A 20,991-nucleotide genomic window follows, 5' to 3' on the forward strand; every position below is an offset into this window, starting at 1 on the left:
TGTCTCATCGTGTTTACCTATTTCGATATTCAACATGTCTTTTAAACGTCTGTTTACTTAATTGTTGTAGATTTTTTTTCAACAGTAATGTTACCTGCGATTTTACGAAAATTTATCAATGAACTGTAAATGTATTATAATTGGCGTGTACGATACTAGTATTTGGCAGAAATTAGTTTTTGAACAAGTTGGCGTGGATTTGAATTAGTGTTTTCCTGAATGTGACCATTCTTATACATGTATGCATGATGACATTTAGCGATGTACTTGATTTAGCAGAAGCCGAATTCCGCCGAAAGCGCTAAATATATAGAATACACAGCCAAATGTAGTACGTTTACAGTATTCCTTTTTAATTTAGATGTTTTCTATCATGTTTAGTTATATACAAATAGAAATCTATATTTAGGATTAAACTAAAGGTTGAAATTTGCGGGTCAATGCTCCCTGAAGAGCGAACAGGAATATGTTTCAGTCAAGTCAAGTAAGGGTTTATAATATTTTTGTATCTTCAATATTGTTGATTAGATTTATAACTTATTTCGTTTCTAAACAAATTTGAATAAAAAAGAGTGCAAGATCGATCCATTTTTTATTTTGTAACATTATATTTAATGACATGATCTTTTAATAAGTTTGTCCAGTGCTTAAATCAAAATAATATTTTCATCGTCAAAATTCAATGAACATTTCTTCCTATACCTTATAGAACCATTTTAACAAGAGATTGAACTTTGGGTAGTGGTGTCAAACAGCAATGTGACGTAGGTCTGTCTATTTCATTGCTGGCCATTCAGCCTTAGCTCTTTGAAATCAACAAGATTTATCTGGCTTTTGAGCTAAGACTACGCAATCGTTGTGTATTTCGCTTGAAGCCACTCTCATTTTTAACTTGTTTTGACGCAAGAAATAGATAGTCCTACCGAAAGTCCAATGCCTTGTTAAAATGGTTCTAAGAGTTATTCTTCGACCTATTCTAGGTCAGCACATAAAATTGTGAAATCCAAAAATAGAACCATTAAGTATACGCTGCATGCATAAGCACACACGAAACAAAAATTAAAATTTGAAAATTCTTAATACGTTATAAGGCATAACAGGTGGAGGGTTTTTTTTTTTAATTTAATAATAAGGCTATAAAACGATTCAAAATTACTTATAGCACTCAATGCATTCTCCCACATCAAAATTACTAGTAATCTTGCCACTCAATTTACAATGTACAATCAAATCAATTTATATTATACATGTAGAATATATTGCATCATATAGAGAAATGTTTTTAAAATTTTGAAGTCCTTTTATTGCGTTAGGAAAAACCTCTCTCTCTCTCTCTCTCTCTCTCTCTCTCTCTCTCTCTCTCTCTCTCTCTATCGACGTTGCCATCTCATTAGACCATTTTCAACTAAACTTCTTCTTTCAATTCAACCATGGGTAAAAGTGTAACTTGAAAATATAATCATTGTAAAAATACTTTTTTCATAAATAATTGCGAAGATAGAAATATCAAGGATACATTTTATTTACTCAAGGTTTTTCAGATTTATTGGGGTTTTTTTTAAATATAATTTGATGTTGTTTTCTGGTGTTTTATTTTAAGGGAACCACAGATTTCCGTGAGAAATGGACATTTTCGCGAGGAAAAGGAAATATCATTTTAAATACGGAAATTCCGCATCAGAGATAAAAATAATTAAAAATCTTCACAGACTTGCTGATAATGTCACCAGAAGATATATATATATATATATATATATATATATATATATATATATATATATATATATATATATATATATATATATAAATATATATATATATATATATATATATATATATATATATATATATATATATATATATATATATATATATATATATATATATATATATTAAAATCACATACACCACTAATAACGTAGAAATCTGGTAATCTTTGCTGATTTAGGTGCCCGTTGATTGTTTTATATATTCCATTTTGATGGACAAATATCTCTGTCCAACCCCCCAACCCCAACCCCCCCCCCAAAAAAAATTATTATTTTGATAAAAAAGAATTCAAATAATAATGGATAGGAAATACTATTTTTGATATTTATTTTTTAATTTCCTTAAACCTATCTAGTTTAAATTTTCTTAAAATTGCTTCGAAATTGTAGTTTTTCCTTATCGTGAACGCCAGCCAGTATGTCAACTTTCCGGGTTCTCCATCATCTGCTCGAAAAACGGATACCACTTTCATGACAGTAAAATGTTTGACTATAAAACACTTAAGCAAACAGATTTTTCAAAAATATTTCACAAAAAATCCTCAAATTTGTAGTATAATATTTATCAATCACCGCTGTCTTTTACTCAAAATTGTGAGCAATAAAAGATGCTTATATAAAGTTGCAATGTCAATTTGTATGTGGATCAAAAAAATTTTGTTAAACTTTTTTGGGAAATGTGTATGAGAAACACTAGGTCGCCAGTCCGATTAAAGAAAATTTGAACTTGGACCTCTATTAATGACCTTGACCCTTCCTGCTGACCTTGCCATTCCACCTGACCATATATTAAGAAAGATCTTATATACATACGGCAAGTGGGTTTTTCTTATACACATGTAGTAGGGAGATAGTTTGAAAATTGACAGACAAAACCCGGATCAGACCGGAACATCAAACTCGAGGACATGATAATCTATCCCAGAGATACCCGACGTATCAAAAGGAAGTTCCGCCTTATAATAAGGGCTATAAAATTAGTTTTAAAAAAAATAGTCTTTGATGGGCACTCTAGGTCATTTTACTGCGAGAGATAATTATCAAAACACGTTCAAATATCTGCGTATATTAAGTAATATTGGATTTGATTTCCTTGTCTCTTGAGAGTAAGCTAGAACTCTCCCCTTATTGTCATACTAATTACAACAAACAGGTAATAATTTGCGGAAATTATGTATAAATACATCGCCGAGTAGTCTATGTACACATTAACGGTGCAATGCAATAGAGCATGGAGCCCTGTTGAAGCTATGTCATTTACCAGTACATGCTTCCTTGCGAATTTCAATGTTTTCAATTTTAAGAGGATGTAATGCAATGCTCTAATTTTAAGAGGATGTAATGCAATGCTCTATATGGTACTTAAATTGGAGAATTTTTTTTGTTGAAAAAAAAGTGAGCGTTAATTTCGTCTCAAGTTGTGTCAAGTTCATGATTTATGTGTCAAAATTTGATATCAAAAACAACATTGAGCTAGTACATCAGTGTTTTAAATTCTACACACATGTACTAAGTTAGTCTACGTGTAATGCATGCTCATTAAAGATTCTGATTTTAATCTTTCTTTTTAAGCATACAACAAATTAGAATCATTTAAAAATATCCCCAAACAAAATTCATTTTGCATTTTATTAGCGATGAATTTTCTTTCAGGTTTACATTAGCCATTGATCAAATTTAATCTCCAAAACCAAGAGTCATTTGCATACATTACAGCAGAGTTTTCAATCCATTTCCTTCCTCGAGAAGAAAGGAAGTTGTGCATGTTTGAGCACTGATCATTTATTAAAATTTTTCATGATTTTGTTCATTCTGATGTGAAAGGTATAGTCAATAAGGAAAACTTGAACTTTGAACAACTCCACCTAACAATTTTGAGCGGATCTGAAGAAGAGGAGGGGGTGGACCTCTTCTGGAAATTTTAAAGGATTACTGCACTTCAGGAAATGCGATATTTACGAGAAAATAAACAACTAAAAGATTTTTTTCTTTTAATTGCAGAAATGGTCAACATCCATACTGCAACTTTGCGTAATTGCGTTAAATAAAAGTATGCTGTTACTTGTGCCAAGTACGCATTTGTTTTTATAGGCTGGGGTCATCACGATTTCTTGAATCTCAATACGATAATGAGGACGCCCACTTTTATACTGACTTCACTCGTACATAATCAGCGCATATTTTGTCTATTGTTCTCCGTTTGACAGTAATCTGCTTTTTCTTACTTTCGCTTTCTCTGTAACCAAGGATTGATACATGTTGAATATCATAATTCACCACGTGATTTCTCACATCTGGTGAATACAAATTTCTGTCACGTGACGTATAAGGTATCATGTTATGTGCTAACTAGGACAATGTTTTCCAACACGTTCAGTTGTCAATCATTGATTTAAAGTATTCTGTACTTATATGAGTCGTGGTCTTTTTGTTGAAACCATAGTAAATAGTATAATTGTACCTTAAAGAATAAAAAGGGCTAATGTGAACGAGTGATCACATAGTATTTGTACATGGCATTGTTATTCATGCTAGTCTTATTTTAGTATGATTCTGAATTTCTGATAGTCAGCTCCACCTCTCATGCATATTAATATCAATCTTATGTTCGATCAAGGGCAGACAAGCAAAAATTCGCTTTTTTTTCGAAATTTAGAAGAGGTTAATGTATCACAGTCTAAAATCTTAATTTCTGTTGGAAATTGACAAGACTCTTTAATAAAATAAACAAAAGTGATATTACATGTAGTTTAAGAAATAAACGCAACAGAAGCAACCAAAAAAGACCCAAAACCCGGCGCTAACTGCAGTCATCCTTTCTTACTAATAAATTCACGAACGAAAATTATAGGATATAAGCCTTAGGATTTTGTTTTATTATGCATCCATGCATTTTAATACAATGTCATGAAAATGTCATATGTAAAATGTCTAACAATTATAGCTTTGAATTTCAAACGGAATAATTTTTTTAGTGTTGCTATATAAGCATCAATATATATAGCTTATCAATCAATATACATGTACATGTAGCATACACTGTTACCAAGGGAGACATTTTTCCATTATATTATAAGTATAATGGCTGGTGGACTATATTTCTATAAACACACAATTATGACCTTCTTTGTAGTTTCTCTACCGAAGTCAAAAGTCAAATAAAGAACAAATAAAAACAAATAAAAATGAAAATTAAAAAAAAAAAAATACTGACATATAACAAAAACATAAATATAAATGCAATAATAATTAATTGATATGTATTGATTTCATCAAAATTGTTGTTGTTTTCAGAGATAGGAGTATCAGTTAATATCAGTCTTTTGCTGAGTCATGTAGGTGTGTAACATTCACATGCATGCACACGTACATACATAAATGAGAATAAAATCCATATAATATACTGTATATGTAAATATACCAGACATGTTAGCCTACTTAAGTTAGTTATGTTGCACATGACATTTCACAGGAGTATTTTCTTCTACAATTTATAACATGTAAGTAATTCCATGTAAATTAGTTAATGTATATACATATACAAATTCTTATGTATGTAACGATGTTATAGTTGATTATCATTAAAACACAGGAGAATGTTGTTAGTACATGTATACAAAGAATAATACCAACTATTAATGGTGCACAGAGTAATATTCAGGAACTTGTTCCAACACAGCCTCATATATATATAAACCTACAGTCTTATAATTAGAACACTTTTAATTTATTTTGATCATTTTGGAAATTTAAAATTTCCATAATGATCGAAATAAATAGACTCCAAAATAATAAATTTACATGATTAAAATCATGAACTAATAAATCATAAATACTAATACATGATAACCATAAGAAAAATATCACATCACAGTGAAATAAAAATCCCCCCAGTTTATGTAAATCTTCATGCAAATGAAGAATTAGTAGATGACATAATGACCATCCAATGGTAATTGCTCTTGCATGGTATCCAATCAGATGCTCTAATACTGCTTCAGTTCGGGAATGTTGTAGTAAAGGTCAAGGCTGGCTGGATTGGCTAGGGCCCCTAGCTGGACTACTTTCTGCCCCTGGATGGCTCGCCTTACTGCCACCTCAACTTTCTTGCCACTTATAGTGTACTGAAATAAATTGATTGGAAAAATTCTTTTTTTAATTTGAATAATAACATGAAGTTACATGCAAGAATAGTTACATACTTACCTAATCAAAATGTTTGGTCTTTTGGGTGATTTTCTTCACATTAATGCAATTTTTTTGTGATTTATTTTCTAAGCATATAGATTGATTTACTATCACAGTTCATACATGCACATGCATTTAATAATGATATCATTTTTCAACACTGTTTTCCATTAGTATATGATTCGAACTGATTAAGGTGTCATAGACAAGCTAGACTGTCCATGTAGACAAAACTTTACATGTACAATTGCATGAAATCAAATGTGTGAGAGAGAGAGACACAGACAGACAGACAGACAGACAGACACTGAGATCATCAGAGGCTTGTGTTGTTAGATACATAATTTCAATATACCGGTAATATTGAGTCAAATTCAGCTTTAGATACTGACTGTCCATTTGCTGTTTTACACCCGATCTGAATATCTTCATCTCAGTACAAAATGCAACAAGTGATGGCAATTAACTTCACATATTTACCTTTGTTTAAAATTTCAATGTTCATTTCTTTAAAACAATTAAGGGCTGTCTTGGAACTATGAGCAAAAAAAGTTACTCATGAAAATAAACACAACACCAACTGGAAATCTGGGAAACAGGGACCCAACCAACCATCAAGGTTTATTAATTTCTTTTTATCATGGTTGGCTGACTGTTCAGTAAACTGTGACAGTTTAAAGAGGGGGAGTGAGCACACTTACTGGAATGTCTTTGATGGGGAGGATGACCTCAGGCACGTGTCTGGCCGACAGAAGACTCCTGATGGCGACCTTTAAGTTTTTGACCAGTTCCTGGGTGAACTCTGCCCCTGGCGCCATCTTCAGGAACAGGATGACTCTCTCCTCGGAGTTATCTGCCTTCCTCTGAGCCACACACACACTATCCTGGATTTCCTTATACGATTCCACTGGAAAGAATAGGGGTAAGGGTTGAATGACAAACCATGATAATTTTTTGAAGGATCGTGGCTTTAATTAAGGTGTGAACAAGATAATATTTTATTGGAATATTTAAAAAAACTCTCAAACTCTTCACACTTTAATACTATAAGACAAAATTTTTGCTGACGATTTTTATGCAGAGACTTTTGTTAGCAAAGCAGGAAAAGAAACTAATCGATTTACTGAATTTTTATTTTCAGATTTAGGTAAGTATGTTCTGAACTCTAGAGAAGACATTTTAAAAGGTAATAATGTCTTGACTGTCATTTGTCTGACAAAACAGAATGTACTTGTATGCATCAATTCATTATTCAAATATTGTTGAGTTTTCAGTATATGACTTGAGTAAAATATCAATTTTTCAGAGCTCAATAACCAAAAGCAATTGGAAAATGAAGCTAATCATAATGTTCTTACCAACATTATATATTTCTGCACTCCCAAATCGTACTCCATTTGGATTTAAAACACCATCACTAAAATGAAAATTACATGACAAATAAGTTCTTTAAATCTGAATATGCAAAACACACTGGTTATTATAATGAAGAATTAGATCTTTAATATTGCATGTCTTTAAAATGGTTATCATTGGCTTCTAAAATTCTTTCAAGGTTGAAAATATTGCATAGAATTATATCTTCTTCAGTTGGGAATTAATATTCATTGATCTCATTGGGTGTCTACCTTTCATAAACTAATCTACTAAACAAATGTTAGTCTTATATCTGATTAACTTATACTGGTGGGTGAGCCATGAAATAAAACCCAACTACTATACATGTATGTGTAAAAATAATAAAACTAAAGTAAAAAAATAAATTTAATTCCGCAACTTTTTCACCTTCTTAGTACTCATAAAAGTTATGATGATCTAGAAATTACAGGAGAACACTTGGTTTTTTTTTTTGGGGGGGGGGAGGGTTTCTTACCTTCTTCCCAGCATTGTGATCCCTCCAGTCCTTGGATTAATAGAGCAGTAATCGCCATGGGCCCACACACCTACAGAATAAATTGAAGATCACAAAAATGGGATTACTGTAAATTCCTTATTTTACGTGACTACATAATTCTGCGATTCAACATAATTTTTCCGACAGAATTTACATTTATCAAGATTACATTTCTCCTCTTTGTGGTACAGTTTAATTGATTACTGTGGTTTCATTAGTATTCAAGGGCATCAATTTTCGTGGATAGAGTGAAATTAACAGTTTCAAGGATACGTAAATTCGTGGCCAATGACCCTATCAATACAAAATGTTAATAGAAATTGCACTTCAGTGAACATTTAATTTCGTGGATCAACGTTAACTAAACAACAAAATACACAAAAATTGGTTTTCAACGAATATTGATGAAACCACAGTAGCAGAGAATACAATCTAGATCATTTTAACATTTGTTCACATATGATATGTTCACCGATCACATAGCAGTCAACTTGGTGACCTAGACTAATCAGAGACTTGGTGACCTACATGCATAGACTAATCAGAGACTTGCCTGGGTACATGGAGAAGTAAGCATTGGTGTATTTTTCACCCTGGGGGTCGTTCCAGAAGTTGACAGGCATGGAGGGGAAGGGTTTCAGGCAGACTAGTTCACCTGGCTCCCCATACACGGGTTTACCTGTTGTAGAAAAAGGTAAACTTATACAGGTGAATTCTCAACACACTTACATGGAAAATCCAGTGAAAAAATATCTGAGGAAAACCTGTTGCAGAAAAGTAGACTTAAAAAGACTTCTTTATTGGCACTTGCATGCGTGAACATGTATATATACTGTAAATGTATTGAATTTGGCATATACGATATCTGGTGGAAATTAGTTTTTGAACAAGTTGACTAGAATTTTAATTAGTGTATTCCTGAAGTGACTATTGCCATACATATAAGTATGGTATTTAGCGATGTACTTGATTTAGCAAAAGCCAGTACATTCTGCCAAAAGTGCGAAATAGAATACACAGCCAAATGTAGTGCGTTTGCATTATTATTTGATAATGCCATATTTCACTTGCATGTAGATGTATTTCGATAAAATACCAGTCATTATTCCCTCCATGTACATAGATTGTTATAATGTTACATACCATCATTCTTCACTATCATATATATACATTATGTAAAAAAAATTTTCAGCAACTCTTTACATGTACTTGCATTTTATACATGTATTTCACACAAAGACAAGTACTGACTACTGACCCTCCTCGTTCCAGCTTTGCATGTCACAGCCCAGGGTGAAGCCTTGAACCTCCCCCCGGTGTACTGGGACCGTCCAGTTCTGTCCCATGAAGCAGGCAATGATGTCAGTGCCACCTGTACAGGTACAAAAAAGGTTAACACACAATTCACTGTTTATATAAATATAGCATCAGAAATTCTATCAACAGCTATAAAAAAAAATGTTAAGAACGATGGCAGTGACACCTGTACAGGTACAAAATATATAACCATGCAAATCATTGTCTATATAGCAACTGAGCTACTATATAAACAGCTAATAATCTAAAACATATTCAGAATTTACAAAACAAAACAAACATGATAAGTTTGATAAATACAATGATAGAGAGTAGTGTCCCTTTCAATTGTAGCCAGTCTAACTCTTGCCATCAATTTGACCTGAACGTTAATTAATGACCTTGAACTTTCATGACCTATATACACTTGACCTGTGGCTTTTGAAGACTATATCTTGTATGCTTAAAAAACTTGGACTGTTGAAGAAAACAAAGAGAGGACAAGATGCAAACATCATGCCAGAAATCTTGGAGAAATCAAAATAAAAAAGACAATTGACAAAATCTCTAAGCATATTTAAACTAATAAGTAAACTTAGGTTTTTTTAACTTACTAGCAACTATTGAATTTTAACAGTTGTTGTTTATAGATTATAATGACAAACCAAAAACATATCATTGCCATCCTTCATGTGTATGTTTCTTTTTTATGAAAGTTTGTAGTTATTTTGATATATTTACATTATCCAGTGTCTTTGCCTGTGATAACACTACGTATCGATTTTGTACTATATAACTCATAATACAAATGACGCCAAATCACAGGGGCATCGTATCCGCTCTACACTCTATGACATATATATAATAATACACAAGGGAAGAATCGAAAGTAGGACACGAATTGTAAACAATGTCAAAAAACAACTTACTTCACAAAAGTTACGCAAATCCTCGCACACATTGTTGCAAATGTTGTCAAAAAACACGTTCACACTCAAATATTCCTAATAAACTCGGTAAAAAGCGTTTTTATCCCATTAAAACCGCTGTCTGCTGCAGAAACCCAATCTCTTCGCCCAAGAAAAGATAACTCTGTACTTTCTCTCTCTATTATCTATATGTTCAGTAATGATAGTAGAAATTTCGGCGGTAAACTGTAAAATGTCTGGGGAAATTTTAAATATTTTTTTCTTCTCTAAAATGTTAATGGAAAACTACGTTGGTGTTCACATAAAAAAAAAATTATATTATTTTTTTATTCAATAATTAAAATACTCATAATTCATTTTTTGTCTTTGCAATTATTCCAATTTAAACCTTCAAAATTAATTGTCGTTGCCTAAGAATTTCAGCATTGTTTTAATTGTCAATATCAAATTACTAGCCTAGTATATTTACGTTTCTACAAAAGATTAAATGATAGGAAATATATTAATTTGTTTTTTAAATTACGCTAATTAAAGTACATGCCAAATATATTGGAACGCATGTTAACTTATTATGCTTACGGTAGTAACATATACGACGAAAATTTCCCCAGACATTTTACACAGTTTACTGCCGAAATTTCTACTATCATTACTGAACATATAGAGAGAGAAAGTACAGAGTTATCTTTTCTTGGGCGAAGAGATTGGGTTTCTGCAGCAGACAGCGGTTTTAATGGGATAAAAACGCTTTTTACCGAGTTTATTAGGAATATTTGAGTGTGAACGTGTTTTTTGACAACATTTGCAACATTGTGTGCGAGGATTTGCGTAACTTTTGTGAAGTAAGTTGTTTTTGACATTGTTTACAAATCGTGTCCTACTTTCGATTCTTCCCTTGTGTATTATTATATATATGTCATAGAGTGTAGCGCGGATACGATGCCCCTGTGGCCAAATTGAGGCGTTAGCAGGGTTTGCTTATTCATATTTAAATATTTAATCAGACGATGGCTTAAAATTATATAAATATAAGTAATAAGGAATCATTCTTTGAATATTATGAGGTGATAATTTAGGTCGTGGCGTGATCAAATCACTCATAAAATCCTTCGAGCTTTATTGGATTTGATCACGCCCCGACTGAAATTATCACCTCATAATACTCAGAATGATTCCTTATTCCTTATATAATTTTTTTAACAATACCTCTATTACCATCCAAAAGATATTTTGAATTTTGGATGGCAATAGTAATATTATAGTCCTATCTTGTCAGAAAAGGGTACGAAAAGAGATTTTGGAGAGAGAGAAAGGGAAGTGATCCGTACCAGATATGGAGGCGAGCAGGAGGTCTTTCTTGATATCCCTGTAGACGTAGTCGTAACTCTGCGGCTTCAGCGGGGATCCGGTGGACATGATCATCTTCAGGGTCTTCAGCTTGTGGGTCTTTCCTACGAGATATTATAGTTTCTTTATCAAAAACTGCATACTGTAGATTCCTAATTAAAGGCAAGGAATTAATATCTGAGTAAAATCGCGAGAAACACGTCTGATGAATTTTAATATCTCACTTTTTTTTCCGGACAAATGTAAACTACATTAAACTAGGATAATAGTTCAGCATTTGCAATTTTATCTTTTCGTGATTTAATGTTAAACGGTTGTATCGCTGAATTAAGCACTCGCATAAAAAAAGGAATCTACAGTACACATTCATTGATCTAAACAAAACAACCCTATAATGGAATAAACAAATATGTACCCTACATCAGTTTGTTTGACAACCTGTAGAAAACTTACCTGGTTTGAGTCCTCTATCCTCCATCACAGCCAGCCATTTGGCACTGGTCCCAAACAAAGTGATCCTGAATATAAAGATTTAATACATTTAACACCATATTACAAGGAAAGAGGACTTATATTAATTATAAAAAAAATAATTCCAATTAGTATTTAAATAGCATTTTTGAAAAATACAAAAACAAAAAATTCTTAAAATCTTTCTTAAAATGTACTTAACCTTTTTTTGCCTTATTTTGCACAATTTAAAAGAAATATTTAAAATTTCTGTGAGTGTTAGTAATTAAGTTTCAAGTGATGAAATTTCAAAACCTGCAAAAAAGGCATGGTACACCTACATTTTATCATAAACATGCATCTTATTTCTAAATAATTTTTTTTAAAAGTAACTCTTATATACTGTAATCCAACTTTTATTAGCGTGCGAGAAATTTTTACGGGGGCCTTGTCATCGCAAATATTACTTGCGGCAATGTCGTCTGGTTGTATAACAAAACGGGTCTGGATATGGCATGATCGCTCAGTCGATGCATTAGATTTTGATCTGCAAGTCCTGAGACCAAGTCTTTCTAGGATTTTATTATTTGTTATTTAGAATTTTATAAATGTACCATTCAATGCAAAATGAACCTATGACCAATTCATGCTTCAAAATAATCATATACTAATTAGTGCATATCTTTAAAAAGCTGTGCCCTCATCCATAACAACATCCCAAAAATGTTCATCCCTCTTCAAAAAAAAATGTTAAACTGCATAAAAAAATTAAATACCTTTTTACACATAATTAAAATTGTGTTTCAATTTAAAGGGTGGAGAATATTTAAGACAAAACTTGAAGAGAAATAAAGAGTTTACCCGAGTTCATCCACCAGGTCCCACAGATGGTTAGCATGGGGGATCAGAGGGGATCCATCGTACAGAACAATGGCTGCTCCAACGGCCAGCCCTGAGACTAGCCAGTTCCACATCATCCAACCAACCTGTCAAAGTACAATTTAGTAAGGTTTTGTTGTTGTTTTCAAACTTGCAGTACTTAATCCTCTAGAAATACTATGCATAATTTTCTTTTGAAGAAAATCTACTTAACCCTTCTTTGCCAAAACATCAAATCAATCTTTCAATTACAAGAAAGACCCTGTAACACATAGAATTTTCATGATGACTAGCATCAAATATACAGGCTCAGAGAAATTTTATTTATAAAATATCCATTTACGAAACAAATCAAATCTTTTATTTACAAAATGCATCCAATATCCATGACAAGCATAACATAAACTAAAGAAATTGAGAATATTTAATTATGAAATATACAGTTGAACTTTGGTATCTTGAACACCGATATCTCAAATACAATGGATATGTCGAAGTGATTTTTTAGTCCAAAACACTTAAACTTTAAGTATTTTACTCTTGATATCTCGAATACTTGGATATCTTGAAGTTTTCAACCATTCCTGTCTAGTTTGAGATAACGAAGTTTGACTGTACGTTAAATCCATTCCCCAAAATTGCTTACAAGAACTGCTACTTACTGTAGTGTAGTAGAAGAAAACATCTTCTCGTCCCATGTTACTTTGGATGACATGTTCTTCTAAGTGCTTCAGCAGGGTACCCTACAAATGATTTACATAAATAAGGTTTATAGTTTGCATGATCAGGTTGAAATCATGATCATCATTGATAATCATGATCATGACAATCATGATCATCAATTCCTCATAATCATCACTTTAATATCATAAAAGCTTTAAATTTGATCCATTTTTCCAATCCTATCAAAAAAACTTTTTTTCCCTTTGATTAGGGCTGTGTATTCAAGAAATAGCTGTAAAATTGATATGATGAAATCTGATATAGTTCAGAAGGTGTACAGTCTCCAATATATTGGTTTTAGGCATTTATTCTGTTGAAGAGCTTCTAGCACTTTGACAACTATATAAAAACATGAAAACTTGAATAAAATATTAAAGAATCTTTTTACTATGGTTATAACTTTAATATGATCACAATGGAGTCTTTTTTACAAACTCCAAGTGTAATGAGATCAAATGTACATGTAAACTTGACCTTCCATCAAAATAGCATGAGTGCTACTGTGTTTGTACATTGATTATACATTCTGTATCACTCTTTTGAATTTCAAAAGTGAAGTTTCTCTTCATTTTATAGCACCAAAGCAAATTTTCAAGCCTCACTCTAGAAGAGGCCGAGCTTCAAATTCAGTATAAAGGGCTTTTTTTAACCAGCAACTACAGTTAATACTTACCCCCACAGAATGGACCATACATTTGGGGGCGCCTGTGGTGCCAGAGGAGTACATGATGAACAGGGGATGATTGAATGGGACTTGTTCAAAATACAGCTCCGCCTCCTGCTCAGTAGGGGGCAGGAAGTCTTCAAGCATACAGCTACAAATTAAAGAATGAAGGGTAAAACAATTGTGGACCCGTACATAAAATTAATGTATTACAATGAAACAAATAGTTTATGTCAAACCTGTTAGAAATGGATGAGATATCACATGAAGCATCAGGGACAAACCGTAAGACAACCACCTTCTCAATATCAGGTAAACCTGGAACAAAATATTGCAAACATTCAAATTAGGTATCATTTTTACAAAGTTTTTACAACGACATACCAGGTAAAAATATTTAACATACTGTGGTAAAAAATATCTATATTTCCATTTCATTTTGCATTTTGTTACTTCATTCTAGCATTCACACATTTCAGCTGAAAGTGTTACAATTCCATTAATTCTTGAAACATATTCCACTATCAAACAAAACATGGCTAAAGACAGTCAATATAACTATACCCATATTTCTTACACATCTAACAGTGGCTATTGTCTGAGTTCAGGATAATATATATATATCCTATTTTGAAGATATTTGCTATCAACAAGTTACTGAATTTTAGTTGCTGCCAAACAAAATGAACACTCAAATGAGGCCAATACATGTATCTAATGATCAGATATGATCAACATCTCTAACTTTCTGCACCTGATCCAAATAATCAACACATAACAGTCTACCTGTTGTGGACATCTAATCACTTCTGCCTACCCAATACCCTTGGTCAACTAACTTAACATACTGTCTTAGATAATCAACACACCCCATCTTAAGGTTCACGATAATCAATACATCCAACCAACCTGTTCCAGATAATCAACAAAACAGAACTATCTGTTCCAGAAAATTTTCACACCTAAATTATCTGTTCCTGATAGTCAACATATATTAACCTTTAGATACCTAGTACAGTAAAACATGCTTATAATCAAATGCCAGGGACTGGCGATTTTGCTTCGTTATAAGCGTAATTTAATTTGTTATATCCGTCAAGTTTACAACATGTAATACAGTCACAGGGAATGAAAATCACTTTGATGTAAGCATCAATTCATTATAAGCGTGTTCGCTATAACAGTACTGTAGCACAGGTGTTCAAGATAATCAACACATCCAAATTACAGATTCCAGATAATCATTATTATACCTGTGCCTACCAGTTATTATACCAGGTAATCTACATACCAATAACTACCTGTTCCAGATCGTCAACATACCTCGCACCACCTGCTCCAGTTTCTCTAGATGAGAATGAACTTTGCCATTGTACCACACTGCATTAATACTGAATATCAGCTTTGGTTTTATCTGAGAGAATCTGTCTAGTACACCCTGTCAAGAATTAATATGTGTATTTTATTAATGACCATAAATTTACAAGTTATGCATAGATTTTTATGTCTAAAAAATATTTATAAAGATACTCGTAAGACATGCAAAAAATATATCATAATTTGTTAATAATATACTTAATAATTTTTGCCTCTATTTTAACTCTTTTCCATTACTTCTTCATTGTCAGAGGTACTTTTATGAATTAACATGAAGAAGAAGGCAATAAAATGTTAGTTTTAAAAGGGTTTTATTTCAGATGTAGGCTGAAAATGCAATAAAAATATTATTTGAAAATTTTTCTTTCATCATATTTCTCTCTTATTTGCATTCGTTGTCTGGCTCACATTTATAAATTTACATTCTAGTAGAAGATGTTAAAGATTTTGACTAGAGTTTTTCTTTTATACAAGATCATGCAAGCCCAATAAAAACCAAAAATTGTCAAAGTCACCCACAAACCTGCACCCCAAAGTCTGGGGAGGTGGAGCTCCACACGGCCCCTATAGAGGATGCAGCTAACATGGCCTCCAATGCCTCACAGCAGTTCGGTATGTACCCTGAAAGATTAAAAAAAACAATTAAAAACCTGAAAGTAGTGCACATCCTCCAGTCATAATTTTTTTTTTTTTTCAAAAAATATCAAGAGAATTTATGTTTAAAAAATGGAATCAATAGCAAAATTACAAATTACATTACATATATTGAAGAACTTAACAAAGAACTATATATGATATTAGTCAAATTTGGCCCCCATAATTCGCTTTTATTTAAGTGATTCGGATACATTAATTTGTTGTGTTATTTTATAAAAGAGTTGATATAAAGTATGTTTTTCACCTATTTATTTGATTTGTATGCACTCACTGTGAAGTGACGATATTTTTATAACTCAATGAAAATCAGTAAAAATTGACATTTTTTCTCATCTTTTTCGAATGGGAGATATAGAGCGACTTTTTGAACAAGAATTGTTGAAAATATTTTGTTTGTTCAAGCAGTCGCTCAATGTTTCCTTAAAGAGAAACTGCTTCAAAACAAGCTGTTTTATGCTAAAAATGCGAAAATGGCGGGAAAAAGTAAACTTTATGATGTCATATTTTTAAATTGTGGGCACTAAAATAAAAATAAAAATTAAAAAAAAAACTTCAAATGTATATTTTTACAAATAAAACAAAGAATTACAGTAAAATGACAATGTTGATTTCAGGGGGCCATTTTAGGCTCAAACCATATATATATACCGTAATGTCGCGTGTATAACACGCACTTTTTTTCAGCCAAAATTTGATCAAAAGTGGGGGGTGCGTGTTATACATAGGACCAAAATTGTACCACATTTTTTCAAGCCGTGATTCTTGATACCACGGGAGTAGTGACTGTCGATATAGCGTGTTATGCAAATTGAATGAGTGTATACTAAATTTACTGCATCAGAAATACCTTATTCTTAATCCCCCCCCCCCCATGTATTGAAATATTTATCCTCTCTTAACACTATTTCTTGCATCAAACAAGTTTAAATATCGCCAGTGTATTCGCCATTAAAAATTGTTGTCTATCTAGATCTGTTTTTAGTTTTCTGTACTACCGGTAATAAGCCTAGGCCTTTTATAAATTTAATTAGACCTAATTATTGGAATTCTAATTGAATTGTGAATAATTTTTTATGCATAATCAATATATATCATTCTAAAATATACAATCATAAATTAAATGTAGGAAAATGGACGTTATGATTTTAACAAACTATAACTCCTGTACAACTGATGCTGCGTACCTACGACTCTGTCTCCAGATTTAATTCCCATCTTCCTCATGGCCGCTGCATATCGAGCCACGGCAGATCTGAGTTCCTTGAACGTTTTCTTTTGTATGCCTTTGATCCCAAGTCCCTCACCTATTCAGAGAGAAAGAAAGCATAAAATGACATCTCTTTTTATACAACTCAGAAAAATATGATGATTAGCAATACAAAAAATGAAGTTCCCATGCAACTTGTTATAAGTATATATGCATCTATTCGAATTGGCACATTGTTAAATATCATTTGAGAGTTTCAGTGATTAAATTTTTTACATATGCCATCAGGTTGAAAAGTGATCAAATAAAACATAATACCCCATCGGTAAAATCTGATGTATCTTTAAATATAGACCTTGTCAAATACATGTACCCAATGACAAATTTATCTAACAGACAATCTAAATGGTTCATTCCTCCTTCTAAGGGACAAGTCAATGAATATGTATTAATAACAACCACCACTCATTAAAAATCGTTTGCCCCCCACAAACCTGGGAAAATATTGTCAAACTCCAGGTATACACTGCATTTTCCTAACCAAAGTTAATTCTGTAGCTGGAGTATGAGGTATGAGCAGTATTGGGCCAAACGGAGAGAGTATATGATACAGGCATTTCAAGAATGTTACACATGGGTCTGCTATGACCTTAACCTTTGACCTAGAGACATGGTTCAAGGTCACTGCGCACCCTTTACCCAAAGGTACTTTGTAGGGGAAGTATGAGCAAATTAAGGAGAAAGAAAATATTCCCCAAAAAAGTGATTACAAGCTGGACAGATGGGCGCAGCTGAGCATAATTTTCTAAAATGTGACAGTTTTACATTTTTTTTTTATAAAGTTTTATAAATTTCACGTAAGTTTCCCTATATCTACAGTAGTACATGTATAACTGTATGTAATAAATGTTACACACATATATATCTTATCCACATGTCAGACATTTTTCAAAACATTTTTCAATGCATGGAATTAAAATTTAAAATGCCCACCGGTAGAGTACACTGCCACTCTATCATCGTTGTAACGCAGGAGGTTTTCGGCAAAGTTTAACCGACTCCCTCTAAACCATGTTGGAATTTCAGAAATTCCTTTGGATTTATCAATCACCTAAATAAACAATAAAGAATAGAATGCTGATTTAAAGATTATAACTTTATTAAAGCACATTTAAAATGTCTATGGACTTTATCTCTGTTTATCAATATATATATACCAGTAAGATTTCAGAGAAAAACAAATATTTGATTAATATTCTTCTCTTAGAATTAATTTAAAATATCTAATATATATGCATACATATCATTAAATTCAAAACAGAAATTTTTTTTCCAAACTAATCCATCTTCAAATCATAGATAAAAGTGATGAATTTTTTCCATGAAGATTTGCTATTTGGTCTGTTGAATGAATTTAATGTAATCCGAATGATGACTCTTGGGAACTTTGGTCAACATACCTTTGCATCAAAGCAATTTCAGGTGTCACAACAGTACTAGTATTTCTCATGTCAAAACATGGCTGATGCAAAATAATTCCCCTATTCCCCTTTGAATTTGAGACATTTCTGCATGTTACTGGCCTGGGGTAAAATTTATTTTTTTTATGATACGAAAAATGTGTTATCTGACTGTATCTAAAGCTGTGTATTTTTGGTAAGAATACATATAGCAAAATTTAATGCTGTAGTGACTCAGTACTAGTGACACCTGCAAAATTTTTTTAATGTTTTAATATATAGGTTCCCCATAACATACCTCTGAGAAGGGCTGTGAGTGAATAACATCAGTGAAATGCCACACTTCCTCCCAAAACTGATCGTAGTTCTCACAGGACCATTGGTGAAACTGTCTGTAGGTCTCTGTCAACATATACACGTAGCATGTCATTTACTATCATTCTTGTCAAGATTATGTCTAATGTTGAAATTATCTCTAATTATTTTGACAAAAGCAAGTCATAAAGTTAATTGGGTTTTTTTTTACTATTGTCTGTTGCTTTTGGTTTTCTATTGTTAATTGAAAATCGAATACAATTGACCTTCAGCTCAGGTGAGCTAAAAACATACTATATTGTTGTTCCCAAGTTATTTATGCAGTACATTTGGACTAATAAAAATACACAAACTTTTGAAAGAAGTAGATTTGAAATTGATGAAAGGGAATATATCAAGGTTTTTTCATTGACACAATATCATTTTTCACTCAGAAAACTGTCCGTTGCAATGCTAAATTTCCATAGACTTTTTATTTTTAGCCATGTTATATTGAAATCTGACAAGCTATAGGGGACATTTCAAAGGAATTGTATTGAATGACCATCATTTAAACCCTAAGGTGTTATGAGATATTTATGAATAACAAATAATGTAAGAAATCTGCTGCATAACATCTTCGCTAGCCAAGGGTTTACGATTAACTCTGCTCCTCTACAACATATATACTTGGGACAGAGTAAATTTAGCTGTCAATAGATAATTTAGAGGAAATTTGAGGAGCATTATTAAAGTATAACTAAATTGAAAATGCCACTGTATATATAAAGATACATATATACACGATGGCAATTTTACAGTACATGAGCAGTCAGCAGCAGCTTCTGCGTTCATAACGAACGTAGGTAAACGTACATTGTATGTACATGTAACACAAGTGCAGTAAAAAGCCGGTAAAACGCAGAGGAAATTCGAAATAAATTGCACTTACGTAGATCTACGTTGTATTTCTCGTTGATCCTAACCCTGAGTTCGTCCATTTTAGTGGACATCGACCTATCGGGTTCCCACATAATCGGAGGAATTCCATCTACAGCAGCGTCCATAACTTCCTCTGTTTATCAAAACAATCAACGTGACAATTTATGCTACTTCCGGTATATAACAAACGCTACTTTCACTTTGAAAAAAATACATAAAACCAGTAGAATTTTAACAAAGACGGTCTATTTGAAACAACGGTGTGATAAATATAATATACATTAAACAAAAATTGACCTAAAATGCCGTCTTTAATCTGTGTTTAACTTTGGTATCTGACATGAAAGACTCACCTTATACACTGGTGTCTTCTGATTGGCCAAAACTACGTGGTTTGAGACACACCTGCGGCAGGCGGTAAAACCAGGAAACAAAAATGATCCGACTTTCCACTTTTTAGCAACATCGGTATTTTCTGATAGCAGAAAATGATTTTTTGATATCAATAATTCGAATATCTGATATCAGAAAATGAATAAGTTTTTTGGGGTTTTTTTTTGATGTTTGTTTGTTTTGATGTAAACTTTCAAAACTGGTTCTCATACACAACACACATGTATATGAAAAAAAAAATTAAAGGTGTTGTCTAAATGTACAATAGTGCGATATCTTTGAAACAAAAAGAACATTTTAATTAAATGGCTCCATATAAGTTTACAGTAGGCCTAAAAATATTCTTAATTATAAGTTTACTTCAAAACAGCAATTCATCTTTTTGCATTGTAATGTAAAATACAAAATTAAAGTACGAATACATCTTTTCAATCTCTCTCGCCATATTTGTTTAACTTATCCATGAAAAAAATAAGGCACGAAGACTGAATTTTTTTTTGTTCCAGAACATGTTCTTCTGGG

The 20,991-nt window shown here is 32.2% G+C and overlaps 1 protein-coding gene across 1 annotated transcript; it reads right to left on the bottom strand.

Annotated features, from left to right (window-relative positions):
• Positions 1-4,614: 4,614 nt before the first annotated feature.
• LOC128160379 (acetoacetyl-CoA synthetase-like) lies at positions 4,615-20,543 on the bottom strand. The gene is made up of 19 exons (XM_052823689.1): positions 20,430-20,543; positions 20,087-20,209; positions 19,139-19,242; positions 18,374-18,491; positions 17,358-17,477; positions 16,040-16,137; positions 15,463-15,577; positions 14,379-14,457; positions 14,149-14,290; positions 13,415-13,495; positions 12,735-12,859; positions 11,877-11,941; positions 11,405-11,527; positions 9,110-9,223; positions 8,405-8,530; positions 7,831-7,900; positions 7,316-7,374; positions 6,659-6,864; positions 4,615-5,893 (listed from the first exon to the last, which is right to left on the bottom strand). The coding sequence occupies exons 2-19, from the start codon at positions 20,199-20,201 to the stop codon at positions 5,756-5,758; spliced, it is 1,998 nt and encodes a 665-aa protein (XP_052679649.1). The 5' UTR covers positions 20,202-20,209; positions 20,430-20,543; the 3' UTR covers positions 4,615-5,755.
• Positions 20,544-20,991: the final 448 nt, after the last annotated feature.

This window comes from Crassostrea angulata, chromosome 8, assembly GCF_025612915.1.
Source record: "Crassostrea angulata isolate pt1a10 chromosome 8, ASM2561291v2, whole genome shotgun sequence".
Classification (NCBI taxonomy): domain Eukaryota; kingdom Metazoa; phylum Mollusca; class Bivalvia; order Ostreida; family Ostreidae; genus Magallana; species Magallana angulata.

Bases quoted from the DNA above. Each gene is read 5' to 3' on its own strand.
- LOC128160379 (XM_052823689.1), bottom strand. From the start codon at position 20,201: ATGGACGCTGCTGTAGATGGAATTCCTCCGATTATGTGGGAACCCGAT. The intron at 19,243-20,086 runs GTAAGTGCAATT...ATATGTTGACAG, and splicing joins GAAATACAACGTAGATCTAC to AGACCTACAGACAGTTTCAC. The intron at 12,860-13,414 runs GTAAGTAGCAGT...GTACTTTGACAG, and splicing joins TTTTCTTCTACTACACTACA to GTTGGTTGGATGATGTGGAA.